General features: G+C 43.7%; 1 protein-coding gene across 13 annotated transcripts in view; it reads left to right on the top strand.

Annotated features, from left to right (window-relative positions):
- Positions 1 to 20,760, top strand: part of DROSHA (drosha ribonuclease III) — a 131,232-nt gene that overhangs the window by 21,948 nt on the left and 88,524 nt on the right. For all 13 annotated transcript variants that reach the window (XM_063724077.1, XM_024247302.3, XM_024247298.3 and 10 more), the window contains 4 exons: positions 2,072 to 2,226; positions 6,240 to 6,320; positions 15,491 to 15,577; positions 17,541 to 17,627. In XM_063724077.1, coding sequence (XP_063580147.1) covers positions 2,072 to 2,226; positions 6,240 to 6,320; positions 15,491 to 15,577; positions 17,541 to 17,627 — 410 coding nt within the window. The remainder of the gene's footprint in view (positions 1 to 2,071; positions 2,227 to 6,239; positions 6,321 to 15,490; positions 15,578 to 17,540; positions 17,628 to 20,760) is intronic.

Raw genomic sequence — 20,760 nt, 5'->3', positions numbered from 1 at the left:
ATTTGGCAGAATACAGCAGCGATCTCATTTGCAAGGCATGCTAACAAGGGTGCCTCTTGGAGAGTTGTCCAGTCAGAAGAGTTCAGCATCTTTCCGGAAGCAGGAGCCCATGCCCCCTGCCTCTCATGAGGACAGGTGTCCTTCCTTGGCCCTCTCCTTTGCCAGGCGCGCCTGGATTGATGAGGGAAACAGTGACTGTAGCCCAGCTCTGTTTGAAGATTTCTCTCCACTTGTGTAGACAGTTTGCATAGCTTTTTCATAAAGTGGTCTATTTTTCATGTGTATGTTCTGAGGTTCCAAGTAGGTTGTGAGATCTTTGAGAATGGAAATTGCTTTTTATCACTTTGTATCCTTGGCCTCTAACAGAATGCTATGCACAGATGAGACATTCAGTGTGCATTTACCTACATGTTCTCTCTGGCTATCATCTGCCCACCTCCATTACATCCCCCACGCTGAGAGGCAGTTATCCATACTGGGCAAAGGCACCTGAGTCGGGAGCTGGATGGCCTGGGTTTGAATCCCTGCTCTACCACCTACTTGATATGTGACCTTGGGCCACAGGTTCATCTCCATCTTAGATTTTTCCCATTTGTAAAATAGGGATGACAGTAGCATCTGTCTGATGCAGTACACGTAAATACAACTCCATGTTGGATTTTATTATGCTACTACTACGTTAATCTCTTATAGGATTAATTTATTTTAAAAATTAATTATTTTTCTTTTTGTAGAGATGGAATCTCACTATGTAGGATTAATCTAACTTCTAGGTCTTTTTTTTTTTTTTTTCAAATTGTGGTAAAATACACGTAATACGAAATTTACCATCTTAACTATTTTTAAGTGTACAGTTCAATAGGGTTCAACATGACATTGTTTGCAACCAGTCTCCAGAACTGTTTTCCTTTTATAAAACTGAAACTCTGGACCTGTTAAGGAATAACTCCCCAGACCCCAATTCCCCCGTTCCCTTATTACTACTATGCTACTTTCTTTCTCTATGAATTTGATTCTCAGGTGTCTCATATATGTGGAATCATGTAGTATTTGTCTTTTTGTGACTGGTTTATTTCAGTTAGCATAAGTCTGTGTCTGTTTTTATTCAGTCACTTTAAGGACTAACATCTTCTCTTGCTGTTATTGAGGGGAAAAAAATGTCAAGTCTTTGGTCTTGCATTCCCAGCCTTCACTGTGGCATTCCCAGCACTCCCAGCCCCTAACCTCCCAGTGTTTTTCTGTGTGGCCCATGCTCTAGCTAGTCCAATGCGTTCTTAGCTCCACGCTTTTGCCTACGATGCTCCCTCTTCATTCCTTTCTTCTTTCCTCCTCCTTATCATGCTTCTCCCATCCCGTCGCAGTGTCTGGGTCACATGTGCTCCTTCTTTGAAATTATCACCAGCCTTTCTGGATCCCAGTGAAACTGCCCTTTTATGGATCATTACATAGCTTAAGTGTTAAACTACGTACTACTACTATGGTTTTTCATTTTATCTGACATTGCTCATCAAGGGTTACTTTCTCTCTAAAGATCTTTATTTTCTTTGCTTCCCCAACTAGATTGTGACTTAGCATTATGGGCTATATTTTTTTTTATGGTGTTGCTTAGTAGAGTATTTGGTGTAGAGTAGGCCCTTAAGTATTTTCTAGAAGAATAAAGAACTCTTCTTACCTTTAGAGGTTTAGGTCATTTGGAAGTCTCCACAAAAACCAGTTTGTCAGCCAGGTGCGGTGGCTCACGCCTATAATCCCAGCACTTTAGGAGGCCGAGACGGGCGTTTCACCTAAGGTCAGGAGTTCGAGACCAGCCTGGCCAACATGGCAAAATCCTGTCTCTACTAAAAATACAAAAATTAGCTGGGTGTGGTGGCAGGCGCCTGTAATCCCAGCTATTCGGGAGGCTAAGGCAGGAGAATCACTTGAACTCGGGAGGCGGAGTTTGCAGTGAGCTGAGATCGCGCACTGCACTCCAGCCTGGGTGACAGAGCGAGACTCCGTCTCAGAAAAACAAACAAACAAACCAGTTTGTTAATTCCATCAATTTCTGTGTTTCTCTCCCAACCCCTGTTAGAGAGTTCCAGTGAATCCGAGTGTGAGTCGGATGAGGACAGCACCTGTTCTAGCAGCTCAGACTCTGAAGTTTTTGACGTTATTGCAGAAATCAAACGCAAAAAGGCCCACCCTGACCGACTTCACGATGAACTTTGGTACAACGATCCAGGCCAGGTGCGTGTTTTATGCCCTTGCCATGAAGGTTGCAAACCCAGACATAACGGTTATTGCTCTGGGCTCAGAAGATGCACGTTGCCTAGTATTGAAACTGAATTTTACTCTCAGGGTTGTGTCCTTCAGAGCTATTTCTTTTCAGCTTCAGGTTAGTTCCAACGCATAAGCACCAGAGCAGCTGTCCCTTGAATCATTTTTGATGATGTTTGTCAATTCCATGTTGGGGAGAGGAGTAATGGCCCTGCCTCATTAAATTTGCAGTAGATGGAAGGAGACACATGGTAGGATGAGGAGAGAGAACTCGGAGGTCTTTTTAGAAGTAGTTCACCTGGAAGGTATCTTGCTGCAAAATAGTAAATAAGTCCTATAAGATTTCTTTTTTTTTAGTTGGTAACAGTCACAAGTTCTCTTCCTTGTTAAGCATGTTTGAGCTAATGACATAATAGGTGGACAGTAATTATTTTTATTTTTAATTACTGTCTTAATATGAAGTAACACATAATAAAATTAGCATTGTTAAAAAAGATTTGTGTCACACAGATATATAATACATACAAAAATTGTATCTTTAATGCATGTAAAGTTAGGAAGCATAAGGCATATCTATAAAAAGATAATTTAAAATTTATATTTTGTGAGTAACTTTATAACATTCTGTATTAATTAAAATGCTTTTCTCCTGGTTCTTGTTAGATGACAGCTATCCATCTTTTTTTTATAGAACGTCTGGCAGAAATGTATTTTGTGTGTTCCTTTTACTCTCTTGGAATTGAGCAGAAATGTTTGCAGAACTGCCAATGCATTTTAAAACTTGGTTTTCTTTTTAAACAGCTTTGTTGAGTTATAATTTACATATGATACAATTGTACTTCAAATTTATAATCCAGCATTTTTTAGTATATTCATGGGGCTGCACAACTATCATTACAATTGAATTTTAGAACATTTTTGTCCCCCGTAAAATAAACTTCCTCCATATATGGGTTTTTTTGTTTTTTTGTTTTTTTTGAGACCTGGTCTCACACTGTTGCCCCGGCTGGAGTGCACTGGCGCAATAACGGCTCACTGGAGCCTTGACTTCCCAGGCCAAACCTGCTTTAGTCTCTCAAGTATCTAGGACTATAGGGGCCGTCCCACTATGCCTGGCTAGTTTTTTTGTTTTTTTTTTTTTTTTTTTTGAGACAGAGTTTTGCTCTTATTGCCTAGGCTTGAGTGCAATGGCGTGATCTTGGCTCACCACAACCTCTGCCTCCCGGGTTCAAGTGATTCTCCTGCCTCAGCCTCCTGAGTAGCTGGGATTATAGGCATGCGCCACCATGCCTGGCCAATTTTGTATTTTTAGTAGAGATAAGGTTTCTCCATGTTGGTCAGGCTGGTCTCGAACTCCCGACCTCAGGTGATCCACCTGGCTCAGCCTTCCAAAGTGCTGGGATTACAGGCGTGAGCCACTGCGCCTGGCCTGCCTGGCTAGTTTTAAAAAATTATTTGTAGAGATGAGGTCTTGCTATGTTGCCCAGGCTGGTCTCAAAGTCCTAGGCTCAAGCAGTCCTCCTGCCTCAGCCTCCCAAAGTGTTGGGATTACGGGCGTGAGCGCCTGGCCCTCTAGTCTTTTTACTTGACTGTTGTTTCCTGTTTCGCAAGAAGCCTCTACACTGATTTCTGTGGATACTTGTTTCTATCAGAAATTCAACAGTGCTTTGTAAACAGTCTCTCTAATGCTGTTTAGTGTTATTGGTTTTGTGTCCTCTGTATAGTTGAGCCTTGTGAAGGGCTGAATATGTAGGATCCCAGACCTTGGTAAAAGGCAAGCATGTAGGATGTCTCCGCTTCCCTGCAGATCCGTGAGCACTAAGTTAATTTTTTATATTTTTCATCACAACAAGTCGTGACTGGCATTAAGAGTGTGTTATAACTTTTTTTTTGTCTTTTTTTTTTTTTTGAGACGGAGTCTCAAAAAAACTCCTGTTCTGTTGCCCAGGCTGGAGTTGGAGTGCAGTGGTGTAATCTCAGCTCACTGCAACTTCCACCTCCCAGGTTCAAGCGATTCTCCTGCCTTAGCCCCCCCAGTGGCTGTGACTACAGGCTTGCACCACCACGCCCAGCTAATTTTTGTATTTTTAGTAGAGATGAGGTTTCACCATGTTGGCTAGGCTGGTCTTGAACTCCTGACCTCAAGGGATCTGCCTGCCTCGGCCTCCCAAAGTGCTGGGATTACAGGCATGAGCTATTGCACCCGGCCTTAGGAGTGTGTTATAGCTTTTTTTTTTGTTCGTTTTTTTTGAGACGGAGTCTCACTCTGTCACCTAGGCTGGAGTGCAGTGGCACAATCTCAGCTCGCTGCAACCTCTACATATCTGGTTCAAGCAATTCTCCCTGTCTCAGCCTCATGAGTAGCTGGGATTACAGGTGCCCGCCACCACGCCCAGTTAATTTTTGTATTTTTTAGTAGAGATGGGGTTTTGCCATGTTGGCCAGGCTGGTATTGAACTCTTGACCTCAGGTGATCCGTCCACCTCAGCCTCCCAAAGTGCTGGGATTACAGGCGTGTGCCACTGCGCACAGCTGTGTTATAACTTTTGATGAAATCCTGTTACATCTCTTATTTGCCAGCTATTACTTTAGATAATATCTTAACATAATATTTCTTTTCGGTAGCGATATTATTCCTCTGCTGTACCACCTGGATCTTTAGATTTCCCAAGAGGCTAAAGAAAGGTATAGCTTTTTACTTTAATACTTTTTTTTCAAAAAGTCTTGTTGACTTTTATATTTTAATTGGACATAATGAGTTATAAATCTCAATAACTTTAAAGAAATATGTGTGTGTATATATGTATACGTATATTTTTTCTTTTAAGGCTAGTCAAGTGAAGAAGCAGTGGGAGTGGAGAAGAAACAAAGAAATCTAACTGGCTGTGATCAATTACTTGTAAAAACCATTACACTCTGACCAACCTATATTTTTAAATTATTACAAAAAAAGGGAAATGGAACTCCACTTCTTCATTTTCCCTATCTGAGCTCTGGTCTTGTTTTTGATTCAGTATTACCATTTATACCAGAGGAACTCATGAACCTGGCTTGTGAGGCCCTTCAGATTTTGATCTTAGTTCTGCTTCTTTTGGTCTTCTCCCCCACATAAATGGTCCATTTTATTTAGATGGGTCTTGTGGCTCAGAGCATGATGTGGACTTTCTGCCTTCTCTCCTTTTCTCATGCGTGCTGGTGCCTCTTGTGGAGCAGCCATTTTGTTTTCTTGTCCATCTCATCTGTTTGACGCCCCAGCATTACCTACTTTCGAGTGATTTTTTTTTTCTTTTAAATTGTGAAGCACATCCTATATATGTTGTTCTCCTGTCTAGAACAGATATCCATTGAGCACACGGACCCGGTGCTCTTTATCATCCCCATGCTTAGCACTCATCCGTTCCAGAGGTTTTGAAGAATTGCTTGCCTATGGAGCCTTGTGGGCGGAGTTCATGTCACTAAAACAAATTCAGGGAAAGAGATGTAATCTAACTTGAGCAGTGTGGGAAGTTTTTCTGGCTTTAGCAGCATTTTCTTCTCTCTGCTAGTGAGGTACCTTACAGTTTCTCTTTTCAAAACATTGAGTCCACAGGTCACCTTCAAAACACTCTATGTGTTCCTCCAGGATATAAAATTTGCTTTTGTGAAAGAGTCATTTTTCTTGAGATAAGAAATAGGGAAACAAAAGTGTCCTGGGAATTGGTAGAAGAAGATGGGGGCAAACAGTGTGCTGACATTGATATTTTCTGCTTGACTGCACAAATAACTCGGGAATGCAGTGTTGTCACACGGTTTCCCTTTATCAGACAATATAGACAGTTTGCAGCTTTATTGGTTTTGGAACATCCGTTTAATCTTTTAACCGTGACAGCCTCTCGGAGCTTCAGTGCTCATGACATTAAAACCCACACATTTTCGGAGGCATCACCATGCATAGTGTGGATTTTTCCCTCCAATAAAAACGAATTACATTGTGTTTCTGACAGATGAATGATGGACCACTCTGCAAATGCAGCGCAAAGGCAAGACGCACGGGAATTAGGCACAGCATTTATCCTGGAGAAGAGGTAACTGGTTTGGGTTATTATGTTTGTAAATGCCGAGAAGCCAGAAGTAGACAGATGTTGTTTCTGTTCTTTCCCCCATAAATGAAATAATACCATCAAAATTCTCTGCATATTCCCTAATAGTCTCTGATACTGATAATTGCAGAGGAAAGCACTTGGGTTTTGGGGGCGGAGTGGGGAATGTTCTCAAGGAAACTTTAACAAAAGTTTTAGTCGTTTTATTATTTAAAATAGGCATGGTGTGTTTGATATGTGTTTCTCATTTTAAGTATTCTTCAGCTGTACATATTATAGTTTTATGTTTCATCGTAAGTGGCTATGAATGGCCCTGGAGCGACGCTCTTACTAAAGTGCTCTGAAGCGCATGTCTTCTCTCTCTGTTAGTGTGTCCTTTCCACCAAACTGAATCTATATTGACTATTTTACCTGCGTCTCCACCCTTGGTTTATCAGGGACCCTCTAAATAAGTTTAACTGAATAGGTAGAACACTTTTATATTGTAGAGTCATATATAACTATCCCTTTCAATTATTGTCCCTCATTTGTTCCCTTTATCTTTTATTTTATAAGCTATTTTTATTAATCCCAGGCTCCTCACTTTATAATTCAGCGCATTATATTTAAACATAGTATACGTAAAACCTTAATTTCTATTTAAAACTTGTTTGAGGGCTCAACAATAATGGGAATAAAGACTATGAGATGGTGCCTGATAATTTGAAATACTTGCATTGCTTCTGTTCATTTGTCTTTGAAAGCTGGCAAGTGTAGCGAGGAATTGTGGGACAAGTTGGCATCTTGTGAGCATTTGTGCACATGCCTCAGGTTGGGAGCTATGAGATGTTGATGAGGGATCAACACCTGTGACAGGAAAAGAGCAGAGGTGGGAACTATTCACCTGTGATGTGGGTCTGATCACGCCTGGCTTGTCAGAATTTTTGTGTGTTGTGCTGGAATGGCTGTCATACCGCCATCTCTCTCGGTCCCCAGAGCAAAGTACCCCAGGAAGGGCACAACCTTGGGAAAGGGGGCTCTGCAGCTGAGGCTGACCCTGAAGGAGCCAATAGCTACAGGCTGTGTGCTGACTACACAGTGCACATTTGGACAGCAGGCCCTTCCTTGAAGGGAGACTAGATGGGCAGTGGTGCCAGCTAGGGACCTGTAGGCAGGAAAGGCAGGTGAAAGTTTAGTCTCCTGGAGGAGTGGTCCCATTTTGGGGGCTCAGCATGGGTCATTGTATCTGGCTAGTTGGATGTTTGGCAGTGGAAGTTAGCTTAATTATATAGCTTAGCCTTGATGAGCGGGGTCCATGCTGTTGGGTTCATGTGAAGCCTCCTCTCTGCTACTGTGGTCACTTCATTCATGTGCCCCTGCTGTCGCTCTGGGGTGGCTAAGGACAGAGGGGGCTGGCACCATCTGCCCCAGTCATTTTGCCTGCTTGGTACCTTGGTACCTCTTCCACGGTGGTGCTGTCTGACAGACCTCCATGTGTGAGATAGAGCTCGTCATGCTCCCTTCCATTTGTCCACCTTCAAGTCTCTACCCCAAGACCTTCTCATCCATCATCTTCCAATCTTCTTTCTTCTAGGCCCCTGACCAGCCAGCATGGCCACTTGCTTCTGCCCAGGAGTCCATCTATATTCTAACTTCAGGCCACTTCTCTTTCCACACAAAGTGGATGACCAGGTACACTGCCTGAAACTCCACCCACTGGGAGAGATTTCCCCACAGCGCTGTCTCTCAGAGCCATCCCAGAGTGAGGCTGTAGTGCCGTCTGTTTTCAGCTCACCCACTCTTGCCAACTGACCCATTTGTAAACCAAGCTTGGGCTTTTTCCTCTGCTTTCATCCTTACATCCTTAGTCATCAGCTGAGGGAGGGGAGCTGGTGCAACAGTGGTGGAGCTGTGGGGATCCGGGCCACCTGCCCAGGCAGCTTGTTTGTGCTCTTGGCTCCTGGGTATGCTAGAGTCTGGCAGTACCACTCCTGCCTTATGATGGATTGTTGCTGATGTTGTATTGCCTGGTGGGACTGACAGAATTTAGCCTATGATGGGTGGTTCTGGCCACATGTATATCTGGTATCTCTCAGCCAGGCCTTACATATCTATCAGGGCCCAGTAGCACATCTGGAGTATTTTTTCAAAGTCACATAATTCTTCACTATAGATGGCAGGTCTTGCTCCAGAACGTCAGGGACCAGCATTGTGATTCTCCCAATGTGGCCTGCCACAGATTCCTTTTGGCATCTTTTCCCACCAACACTATAGGATCTGCCAAAACATATGGCCCCAGCAGCAGGGCTGCTTGTACTCTAGCCTGGAACAGCTGAGGCCCTCTCTCACATGGGCTGTCCTCATTGCGGGCAGCTGTTGGTGCTGTTTGCACCACTCTGTAAGTGAGTTGGATCAGTGTTTCTAAATGTGCATTCTGTTGCCTCCTGAGCCTGCAAAGGCCCACCAGGTGTTGTGCTTTCTTCGTTGTAGGAGATGGAAGATATAATAATTGTCTTTTACTTTGGAGGGGATGTCTTGGCATTCCCCAGACCACTGGACTCCTAAAAATTGTGTGGCTGCGGCAGGCCCCTGAATCTGTAGGGTTTATCTCACATCCACTGTGGTGCATGCGTTTTACCGAGGTCTCTAGCCTGATTTTCGTAATGTCAGAGGTGTAATGGAGCAGTGTGAGGTTCTGCAGTATGCCTAGATGGTCGAGAACTCTTTGGTATTATGAGTGGGCAGGAGCATTAACACAGCCCTGGGGCAAAACTATAAATGTCTGTGAACCATTCTGATCCTCATTTCTGATTAGGATAGAAAATAACCTATTCACCAAATCAGTTGCCATATACTTTATATCTGCTCCAGCTAAACTACAACACCTAGCCTGGCAGCTACAATCAGAGCTCCTGCTTGGTTGAGTTTGTGGTAGTTTGCAGTCATCCTTCAGGATCTTCAGGGGCCAGACAGGTGAATTAATTGGAGATAGGACCAGTACCATCTCCCCTATATCCTTCAGATCCTTAAGGGTGGCACTGACCTCCTCCATCCCCGCAGTGCAATATTGGTTTTGATGCCTGGGTTGACGGGAGTGGTGGTAATTTCGTTTCTACTTGGCTTTCCCATTAGGATAGTTCTTATTCCACATGTCAAGGACCCAGTGTCGAGTAGCATATTGTGTCTGCCAAGAATGTCAATTCTAGTGGTACATTCAAGGACCAGGGAAAGGACCACTGGGTAGATCTGTGATTCAGTAGACCCACTGTAAGTCAGACCTTGACCAAGATCCATTTATTACCTTGGCCTCATATTCTCTACTCTAACTGGGGCACCACAGTGATGTATCCAGTCTCCAGGTATCAATGATGATTCAGATACTGCATCTAACATGGCTTGAACTGTCTGCTATTCCTCTTTTCCCAGTGTACAGCTCCCCAGGTAAATGGCCATAAGCCCCTTTGGGGAATGACAGGGTTGTTATTTTGTTACAGGATCCTTCCTCCTGGGATCTGGCCACCTCTTCAGTCAGTGGATTTCAGTCCAAAAAATGTGATCATGTCTGGAACTGGGCAAGGAATAGTGTGACTATTTATTGGAATGACCTGCCTTCAGTCTCTTGGTTTCTTATGTTCGTACAAACTAAGTAGTACTCTTATTGGTTACCCACTTATTTTGTACCTAAGGACATGTTCCATTAACTATTTCCATGACTCTTTGTGGGTCAGACCCCCTTGGCTGCCACTTTGGCCTGGCTTCCAGCACTTAGTCCTATCACCTGGCATCTCTTGTTTCAGGATTCTGTCATCCCTATTACTGCTAGCGAGCTCTGCTCTCTGACCACTTTTGTGGTCAGCCCTGGCCTGCAGAGGAGGCCACCACTGATCTTCCTGATGATGTTTGTGCTCCTGTCACCTGCACATTCGTTTTGATGTGTCCTCTGGGGCTTCCCATGCAACACGATTATTTGGCGTATTTTTCAGCCGTAGATACTTTATCCATTCTAATTTCCTTGAGTCCTTGAATTCGTTCCTCCACTGTCTACCATGGCAGTTCTGGTATTTCAGCTTTGCTCAGTGTGGGCCGTTGCTTCTTCATGCTTTTAGGAGCCATGCTAGTAGGGAGTTCTCGACATACCCTGGTGGTGTTGTATCCTGAGTGCTCCCAAGTCAATATACTCCTCCCTAAACAATTTTATGTTCTGGCCGTGTTGATCAAGCGCTCTCATCATCAGGTCCTCTGCAGACTTCTCTGGCTGTTGCCACATGCTAGTTAGTTCCTGCAATTCTTTTGAAATATAATCTGTTTCCTTCCAGCACCTCCCCAGTTGGGGCCCTGAAATGACCCCAATTATAGGTATTGGCCAGGAGGGGATACTGGTTGAGGAGTGTGTGAGGGAGGATAGTGTTGCCTTGCAGGTTCTTCCATTGTCTTCTGGCACAAGTGAGTGGTTGCTCTTAATTGGGAGGGATGTGCCATCTCTGCAGTCAGATGATTTAGAGGAATCTGGGGAGCCAAAACCTAAATGTCCCCATTTCAGGTTTCCTGGGCCCTGACTGTGGCTAATTTTCTTTGAGGCTTGGCCGCTCTCACAGGTAAGCCTTAGGCTTGGTCCTGCCTTGCTGTGACCTCCCACTGTAGGTAGTGAGAGTTTCTTCTGCCTTTCACATCTGGTTTCTAATAGTCTTTTCTCCTCCTCTGCTGTTATACTTCTGCAGTGCAGTGGTTCTCTAAGTGAAGGCTCCCAACTGAGACTCATACTAGCTTCACCTGGGAACTTGTTAGAAAGGCAGATTCTCAGCCCATCCCAGCGACTGAATCAGAAACTGGGAGTGGGGAACAAGCAGTCTGAGATTTAACCAGCCCTCCAGGTGATTTCTGGGCAGACTAAGGTTTGGGGACTATGGTAGAGCATCACTGGTGCTTAGCGACAGCCATCCATCCCTGAAGGATCATAGCCATTGTTCTTACAGCTACCGTTTTCTCCACAGTCTTAAACACCTGGGTGTTTGGCCTGCTTCCAGTGTATAGCTTCTAATTCACCATTTTTAAAGCTTAGTTGCCCTGCCATCTGGTGCCAGGGGCTGTCTGTGTTCCACTTACCACCAGTGATGGCGTCTTCATTGCTTGTTGGGAGGTGATTGAGCTCCAAAACACCATCTTATTTGCTGTTTTCTTGGGTCACTCCTAGTACCAACAGCCTCATCTTGGGTTCTCTAGAAGCGGATGCTAAGACGGAGTTTTGGGTGCATGATGTTTATTAGGAATCAACACGTGTGAAAGGAAGAGGGTGGAAGCAGGATTGGACAGAAGGATTGGCTGAACTGTGAGTGAGGCCCACCAAAGCTGCATTCAGCCTGGGGGTGATCTGTGGAATGCATATTGCCCGTTTGAGTTGGGCTGAAATGGCTGGGCCTTTATACCTCTGCCTTGCTGAGTACCTGATATGGGCCATGCCTGAGGTCAGAGGATGGAGATCTGCAGTGGAGAGAGATCCTGAAGGAGCTTATAGCTGGAAGCTCCCTGCTGTCTGTGCCCTCCACAGCCAGGCAGCAAGTCCCTTCTTGAACGTGGGTCTACGTGGCACAGCCCCATGTCTATCACAGGTGCACCCAATGATGCCATCACAACTGATGCTGTCACAGCACACTTCTTGTGCTGGCTTTGTTTGCCTTTTCCTGTCTTTTTTTTTTTTTGATACGGAGTTTTGTCTTGTTGCCCGGGCTGGAGTGAAATGGTGTGATTTCGGCTCACCGCAACCTCCACCTCCCGGGTTCAAGTGATTCTCCTGCCTCAGCCTCCCAAGTAGCTGGGATTGCAGGCGTGTATCACCACGCCTGGCTAATTTTGTATTTTTAGTAGAGATGGGATTTCTCCATGTTGGTCAGGCTGGTCTTGAACTCCCGACCTCAGGCGATCTGTCCACCTTGGCCTCCCAAAGTGCTGGGATTACAGGCATGAGCCACCGTGCCTGACCAGCCTTTTCCCATCTTAAGATCCATGCATATACTGTTCCACCACCTCTCATGCTTTCTTCATTTCTGACCTTTTCCTTTTACTCAGCATATTTATTCCTTCTAGCTTTTTAAATTTCCTATTAACGCTCACTGCTGTTAGTTCTCAGATTAATTTCCCCACTTTTTTTTTCAGTGTATTCATAAGTATAACCAAAGGTCAGTTATTGTGTTATTTTACAAGTAAAAGGAAGATGGTCATAGGATTCTAGATCTAGAAAGATCCTTAAATCTTGTAGTCTGAACCCCCTCTGGAGTATGCTGTAAGTGGCATATTGTGGCTGTAAGATTAAGGGTAGCCATAACTTCATTCAGGTGTCTCACAGGGCTGATACTCCATGTCAGCAGTGTTGTCCGTGTCAGCCTGTGTCAGCAGTCTACAACCTAGCCTGGAGATTTCCAGGAGACAAGGCCACCTAGGCACAGATGCAGCTTTCATAAGTCTTAAAACAAAGTTTCCCCTTACAAGAACAGTTTAAACTCCTTTTAGAAAAGAGACACCTGGTAACTGACCTGGACTGAATACAGGTATAAGCAAAGGAGAGGGATCTTCCAGACTTGAGAATGGTCTCCGGATGAAGACCCTCCTGGTGACTTGGTCATCTAACTCTCTGGCTATATCTGGCCTGCGTCTGCTGTCCGTCTTGTAAGAAAATAAGCAGAATAAACTGCTTGAGCATTGGTTGGTGACTAAGACTTATCTTTGAGGAGAATCAGATGGAAAGGGAGAAGTCCCTCCTGAAAGAGCTGGTTAATTAGGTCCACTCAAAACACCCCAGCCACCAACAGACTGCTGGGGATGGTGATGGGATTTGCATAAGCAGGTGAGTAATGGCACTCATTTCTATGAGAGAATCATGAGAGAGTGAATGGGAGCTATCTCTGATCCAGCTATCAGGTGAGCCCTATGGACTGTTCCACAGTGGGTCTAGCAGTTTTTATTCTGCTTTCTGGCCAATTGCTACCTTCTGTGTACACTTTGTACCTCTGTTATGGAAATTGCCACCAGGCACCTGACAAAATTATTCTTAAGATCCTTCCAGGCCCATAGTAAGGGGGGACAGGCTCCCAAGTGGAGGAGGACTGTCTGGATGCCAGGGATGCCCTTGGCTTCAAGAGCTGACTGCTGGCTGGTGTGTCTCCAGCCCTTGCTGTGCCAGAGGAGCATCTCGGCCTGAAGGATCCTGGGATTGTGACACCATAGGCCAGGAAGTCTTAGGTCAGGTTTATCTGCAGAAATCCTCTCTGTTGTTGTCTGCCAGTGGGGGAATTAGAAGATGATCCCCTGCAAGTCTGTGTAATCACTGAAGGGCACATTATCCCCTCTGCACTCCTGATGGGACTGCACAGCTTCTCCAGGGATGTGCTCCACCCTCAGATGTCTGCTGGGTGCCACGTACCCCAGTCACATTGGCTCAGCTCAGAGTCGCATCACTTGGCCTGGCTGATCCATAGGCCTTCAAGCTATGGAATGATGATCCCGAGTGCGTGGGGTTACCATTGGATGCACTACAGGCATTACCAGTCACCACCTGGGTCATGGTTAGAACAGTGGCTGTCACCTCCACAACCTGCTCAGATGAGGAGGCATGCCCCAGACACTGTGGAAGTCTGCAAAGAGGTTCACCTTTTGTCAAGGACAGAAATTTAGAGCCTCCTCAAAGACCTGATGCAGGGACTCAGTGAGAAAGTTGTCACTGGCTGTACTGTGTGTATCACACAGGAAGTGGACTGTAACTCACAGACTGAAAAATATAACAGTTGGTAGCTATCTCCAAAGATGGTAAGATCTCTTATGACTTCAACACCCAGTCAAGGTTATCCAGGAAGCACAACTTGATGGGGCTGTGGGCATAGAGCGGGCAGTCATAAGCTGTCCCTGTCCTCTGCTGCAGTGGCTGTTTATGGCTTGGAGAATAGCACACCTCAGCATGAACGTCCCCATCAAGGGCTGAAAGTAGCTGGTGTAAAGTTCAGGAAGGAACATTTAAGCATGTTTCAGTGGGTTTATGCAGCTGCCACCTCCATGGGACTGGGGCACCGCTGGGAGAGCCCTGTATAGGCCACCTTGCAGCCAGATGTTTATGGTTTTCTTTTTGTTTTTGTTTTGAGACAAGGTCTCCCTCTGTCACCCAGGCTGGAGTGCAGTTGTGCAATATTGGCTCACTGCAACTTCTGCCTCCTGGGCTCAAGTGATCTCCTGCCTCAACCGCCTGAGTAACTGGGGCCACAGGCATGCACCACCACACCAGGCTAATTTTTGTAAAGACAGGGTTTTGTCTTGTTGCCCAGGCTGGTCTTGAACTCCTGGGCTTAAGCAGTCCTCCCACCTTGGCCTCCTAATGTGCTATGATTACAGGCATGAACCACTGTGCCTGGCCCTACTTTACAGTTGTTTTTAAGGTGAGCCCCATCACAGGCCAAATGAGCTCTCTTGGTCTCCAAAGTTAATCAAGCTCTGTGGGCCCTTGCCATGCTGGAAAATGCCAAGACACAACCACCCAACCAAGTGTTTCCAGCTGCAGCTCACACCTCTCCCAGCCCCAACTTGGCACCTTGTAGCCAGAGGTTCAGAAACCTGGCATCGCTCTCCTTGGCCTCCCCAGGCCCATCACCCACAGGACAAGACCCTGTCCATCTGTCTGCAACAAGGGCAGAGCTACTTCTACTGGCAGCTGCAATAAAGGGGACTCCCAAATGGGCCCATCTCCGGCAAGCCTCATGAGTTCCTTCAGACCCTCCTTACAACTGACATGGCCTGCTCACCCACTGACCCAGATGGAAGAATACCAAGTCTTCATCAAGGCCCCCTATGTGTACTAGCAGTCCAGCAGGTGTCCCCCTGGTACCCTCATGGATGATAATTGCTCATTTACCAAGTTCACGGTATTTTGGAGGCCCCAAAACCTCAGACATTTGCGGCCTTATTGGTCATCCTTGCTTCACCAGCACCTGAGGAAGCGGCTGAGAGCTGGAGACTGGCCAGCCCTTTTTTATTGGTCTAGGTATGGCAAAGCCAATACTGTTCTTTCCTACCAGTCTGTTAAGGAACAGACATAAAACCTCTTTTGTTAGATGTGAATCTAGGAAATACAATATATTTTTAAGTAAAAAATACTCTTGCTTTACTTGTAAACTGATTTTCGTTTTTTTCCCCCTCAGGCCATCAAGCCCTGTCGTCCTATGACCAACAATGCTGGCCGACTTTTCCACTACCGGATCACAGTCTCCCCGCCTACGAACTTTTTAGTAAGTTTCTAAAGAATCACATGCATATCATTTAAAATGTAAATAGAGTAAAATGTGAATAGGCTAAAGTTATTGATTCTGTTCTTAAATGTTCTTACTTTGAAAAATAATTAATTTTTATGTTGAGAAATTGGCCTTTTTCACGATGATGTTTCTTTCAGCTTCCTCTTCACTATACTACTATATTTTTTTTCATTAAATATTGTTGGCATCACTTAATAGCCAAATTCATAATAGCCAACAATGTTGGAGCTATGGAGTGGGAAGAAAATATAGAACACTTCCACATTTCTTAAAAATTAGTGAACAGCGGCCGGGCGCAGTGGCTCACGCCTGTAATCCCAGCACTTTGGGAGGCCGAGGTGGGCGGATCACAAGGTCAGGAGATCGAGACCATCCTGGCTAACACGGTGAAACCCCGTCTCTACTAAAAATACAAAAAATTAGCCAGGCGTGGTGGCGGGCACCTGTAGTCCCAGTTACTCGGGAGGCTGAGGCAGGAGAATGGCGTGAATCCAGGAGGCAGAGCCGAGATCCCACCGCTTTACTCCAGCCTGGGTGACAGTGTGAGACTGTCTCAAAAAAAAAATGTTTTTTTGAAGAAATGCCAAACTGTTTCCAAAGTGGCTATACCATTTTTGCTCATTATTTTTTTTCTTTTTTCAGAGGTGAGATCTCACTTTGTTGCCCAGGCTGAATTGGAACGCCGGTCTCAAGTGATCCTCTTGCCTCAGCCTCCCAAGTAGCTGGGATTACAGGCATGTGCCACTGTGCCTGGCTCTCTTTTCCTTTTATTTAATTTAGACCATCTTTGTTAAGTTTTTCAAATATAAATTAACAGTAATATTGGCAAAACAAATAATAGATATTTCGATGTTCTTTTGCTCCCCCTCTTTCCAAGTTGTTCTTAATAGATAATGTTTAAAAGAATGAAATCTAATATCTGTGTTAGGAATATGTCTTATAGGTCATCAGTCTTAATAATTACTGCCATATTTAGCATTTAAGGTTAAAAATGGCTGGGCCTGGTGGCTCATGCCTGTAATCCCAGCACTTTGGGAGGCTGAGGTGGGTGGATCACCTGAAGTCAGGAGTTTGAGACCAGCCTAGTAGAGATGGTGAAACCCCATCTCTACTAAAATACAAAAATTAGCCTGGCATAGTGGTGCACGCCTGTAATCCCAGCTACTTAGGAGGCTGAGGCACGATAATTGCTGGAACCTGGGAGGCGGAGTCTGTAGTGAGCCAAGATCATGCCACTGCACTCCAGTCTGGGCAACAGAGTGAGACTTCATCTCAAACACACACACACACAAAATGTTGGGTTATAAAGAATGGCATAAGGAATAGAGTCCCTCATGCTTAGATTGATATATGTATTATTTAGTTACAAATCCAATTTTCAGGGAATTAAGGCCTTTGAACTTGTATGGGAATTGATTTGTTGCGGTGTTTGGTTGGTTGACTTCTTGGAGAAGCTGGGAATAGAGCTATGAGGGGTTGACCTTCTGGCACCCAGAGGCCTTTCAGAGACTTCTAGGCTGTTGCTAGTCTCCACTTTATGATGCTGAGTCTTTTTCCACTTTGCATTTGAGTCAGCTGTGTTACTACCTTGCTCCTGTTAGGACTTCTGTTAGTTCAGAAACATAGTTCATTAAGAACAGAACTGGTGGTATTGTGAGATTAAATAAAACAAGTTCCTAGAAAATGAAGCTTAATATAGCCTTTTATTTATTTATGGCACCCATAATATTACATCATTCATTGTCTAAGTACGTAAATATTATACTTACTATCTGAAGCCAGATAATTTCACGTAAAATTAAACTTTGTATGAAGTTCTCCCTGGTGTCTGAAAGGAAGTCCTTATGTTCTATTGGTTACTTTGTGTCCTGATGGATTTCTGCACATGCAAATCATGTCATTTATTTAATTTGGGGTTCGTGTTTCTGTTTGCTTTTAGACTGACAGGCCAACTGTTATAGAATACGATGATCACGAGTATATCTTTGAAGGATTTTCTATGTTTGCACATGCCCCCCTGACCAATGTAAGTATGTGCCAGGTGGCTGCTTTTCTCTTTCCTTGTACCTCCTTCATCCCTTCTTTCCAAAAGTCAAAACATTTCCTGTCATCTGACTCCTAAGAAACATTTCCTCTGCATCCCTCTGTATTGTAAATGAGCTGCAGGAAGTCTGCAGCAGTGTATCAGGTGGCAGTGTGACATCTGTGCTAATGAGTCACAGGTTCAGTCTGCATTAAATGGTGTAAGTAAACGTGTCAGAGTAACATTTTGAGAGTGCGAAAGATTGGAAAAGGAGGATAAACTGTGGAGTAATGTGTTAAAGCTATTTTGGGTTGGTTGTCCTTCAAAAGAAAGTTTTAAGGAGAAGCCATTGTTTAGTCTCTGAGCAAAAGAAACAGAGCTTATTCAGAATGTTTGGAGCCTGAATTCATGAAATACGTTTTCTGCTTTTGAATCCCAGAAATATGTCTTCAAGAGACTTTGACATATGGATTCATGATATTTTTATACAGGTATTAAGTCTGCTTTGTTGGTAATTGGTTCAAATGGAAGTTCCTGATCCGTGAGTCAAAATCTTTCCATCTCCATGCTTGCAGTCCCAGGAATTGTCTTTCTTACTTCATATTGCAGTTGGATGTAGAGTGAATTGGCTGGCAGTGGCACAGGAACAGATGTGTGGCAGTGTACTTGACCCAGTACAGTTGCTGTTGTAGAACTTACTGAATTGTAGCTATTGTATATCCACATCAAATAGAATGTTCTTTAACCTTTTCTGGTTTGGTTATGTGAAATTACATCTGCAATTTGAAAAATTATTTTAGTACTGTTTACTTCACAGATGAAATTCTGTTCCATTGGAGAGTACAGTTAAGACTCAAATCTTTGCCTTACCTTAGCCCTTTTTGTCATTCTTTTTTCCTATATAAGTAGATATGATTCTATAGCAGTGATGCTAATTTAAGACAAATTGTTTTCCTAATGAGATTTTATTTATTTCACAGTATTTTTTATCCTAGAGAATTTTCTTTGAGAAGATGATTACATTGTAAATGTAAAAATAAAATCATTTCATAATATATATTATGTTTTTCTTCGGGGGGACCATCTGTTCACTAATGTAGAAAAGCAATAATATGGGCTGGGTGCGGTGGCTCACACCTGTAATCCCAGCACTTTGGGAGGTCGAGGTAGGCAGATCACTTGAGGTCAGGAGTTCAAGACCAGCTTGGCCAACATGGCGAAACCCCATCTCTACTAAAAATACAAAGTTAGCTGGGCTTGGTGGTGTGCGTCTGTAAACCCAGGTACTCGAGAGGTTGAGGCACAAGAATCATTTGAACCTGGGAGGCAGAAGTTTCAGTGAGCCGAGATCATGCCGCTGCACTCCAGCCTGGGCAGAAAAGTGAAACTATGTCTCAAATAAATAAATATATGTAGAAAAGCAATAATATTAGGCCATTCTTAAATAATCTTTATGGAAAGGTACTAAGAGGTTTCTGAATTTTCATGATTTCTTTGCTTTTTTTTTTCAAGTGTCACAAACTTTCAAACCCTTTGTTACACCAAATCTCATAGCTTTAGAGTTGATTACTCTCCACCCCCCACCATCTACTGCCTGTCTCTTTTTTCCCCACAGAGGGCTTATAAATAGACAGAATTTAGTTAGCATGAAAATACTTAAAACTATTCTTCATCTTATTTCTTGATTCCCTAGAAGTAATATAGATCTTATTTTGACTTTTAGGATCACCTTAAACAAAGAAGGATAGCAATGTGGCTTTAGAGAGACCAGGGTTTAAAATTAGTGATAGGTCTGTGATTTGACATTTCAATCTTTATAAGCTTTGGCTTTCTCATCTGTAAGATTAGGGTATTAGTGGGAACAATCTCATTGGCTTTTGTGAAAAATAAATAAGATGGCACATGAAAAGTGTTTATCATGGTGTTTGGCACATAATAAATACTGGTACCTCTCTCTTTGGAAAGGATTTCAGACAGAGCTGGGTTTGAATCTTCCTTCTAATCCTTTTTTTTTTTTAACCTTGGACAAGTGAATTCTTTGAACTTCATTAATGATAGCAATGCTTGGGGTTTTAGTGAGAATCAGCCATAATTTTTTTAAAATATGGACTTTTTTAAAAAAAATAGTAGTTTTAGGTTTACAGCAAACGTGAGTAGAAAACATCATTTTTAAAAACGTCCCCCAGCACAAGGTTTGGCCTGAGAGGCCACTGATGGTAAATTAGTCACAGTCATTACTGTCATTATAAAACAAAAGGACAGAAAAAATTCCTGGCTTCAGCATATATTTTATGTAAATGTTCAAGTTCTTGGTGAGAACTTCATTCTATGACAAACCCCATCATTTATATTAGAGATGTTGATAAAAATAGGGTTTTGAGTGTTGTACAGTTCATAGGAATTAGATCCATCAAAGGCCTCTTGAATTTGAAATATCCTCCTAAGGAAAAGAATTTTTAAATTGCTTTACCAATCTGATTCCTTTTCTTGCTAGAGAGAGAATGTCAGCAAGCATGTCATGCAAATGATGGTAATGATAGAATCTCCACCAAATCTAGTTCTACAAGTTCTCTTAAGGTCTTGAAGTGGATTGAAAGCCTTGTTGGCTGAGTATAGAGCTTTCTGGGAGAATTTTACCTTTTTATGTAGTACATTTGTTATTATAATACCTGATGTTAAGAGCTTTGACAACTTATCTGAAGTTTTAAAGATATGTGTATTTGCCAGGTGCAGTGGCTCACACCTGTAATCCTGGCACTAAGGCAAGGGAATCGCTTGAGGCCAGGAGTTCAAGACGGCCTGGGCAACTTAGGGGGACCTCATCTCTACAAAAAAATAAAAATATTAGCTGGGCGTGATAATGCCTGTCTGTAGTCCCAGCTACTCTGGAAGCTAATGCGGGAGGATCGCTTCAGCCCAGGAGTTTGAAGCTGCAGTGAGCTGATTGCCCCACTGAACTCCAGCTTGGGTGACAGAGCTAGACCCTGTCTCTTAAAAAAAAAAAAGAAAAAGGGCCAGGTGCAGTGGCTTACACCTGTAATCCCAGCACTTTGGGAGGATGAGGTGGGCAGATCACCTGAGGTCAGGAGTTCGAGACCAGCCTGGCCAACATGGTGAAACCCTGTCTCTACCAAAA

The sequence above is a fragment of the Pongo abelii genome, chromosome 4 (genome assembly GCF_028885655.2).
Source record: "Pongo abelii isolate AG06213 chromosome 4, NHGRI_mPonAbe1-v2.0_pri, whole genome shotgun sequence".
NCBI lineage: Eukaryota > Metazoa > Chordata > Mammalia > Primates > Hominidae > Pongo > Pongo abelii.
Note: the sequence above shows the minus strand (reverse complement) of the source record. Positions and strands in the feature narration are given on the sequence as shown.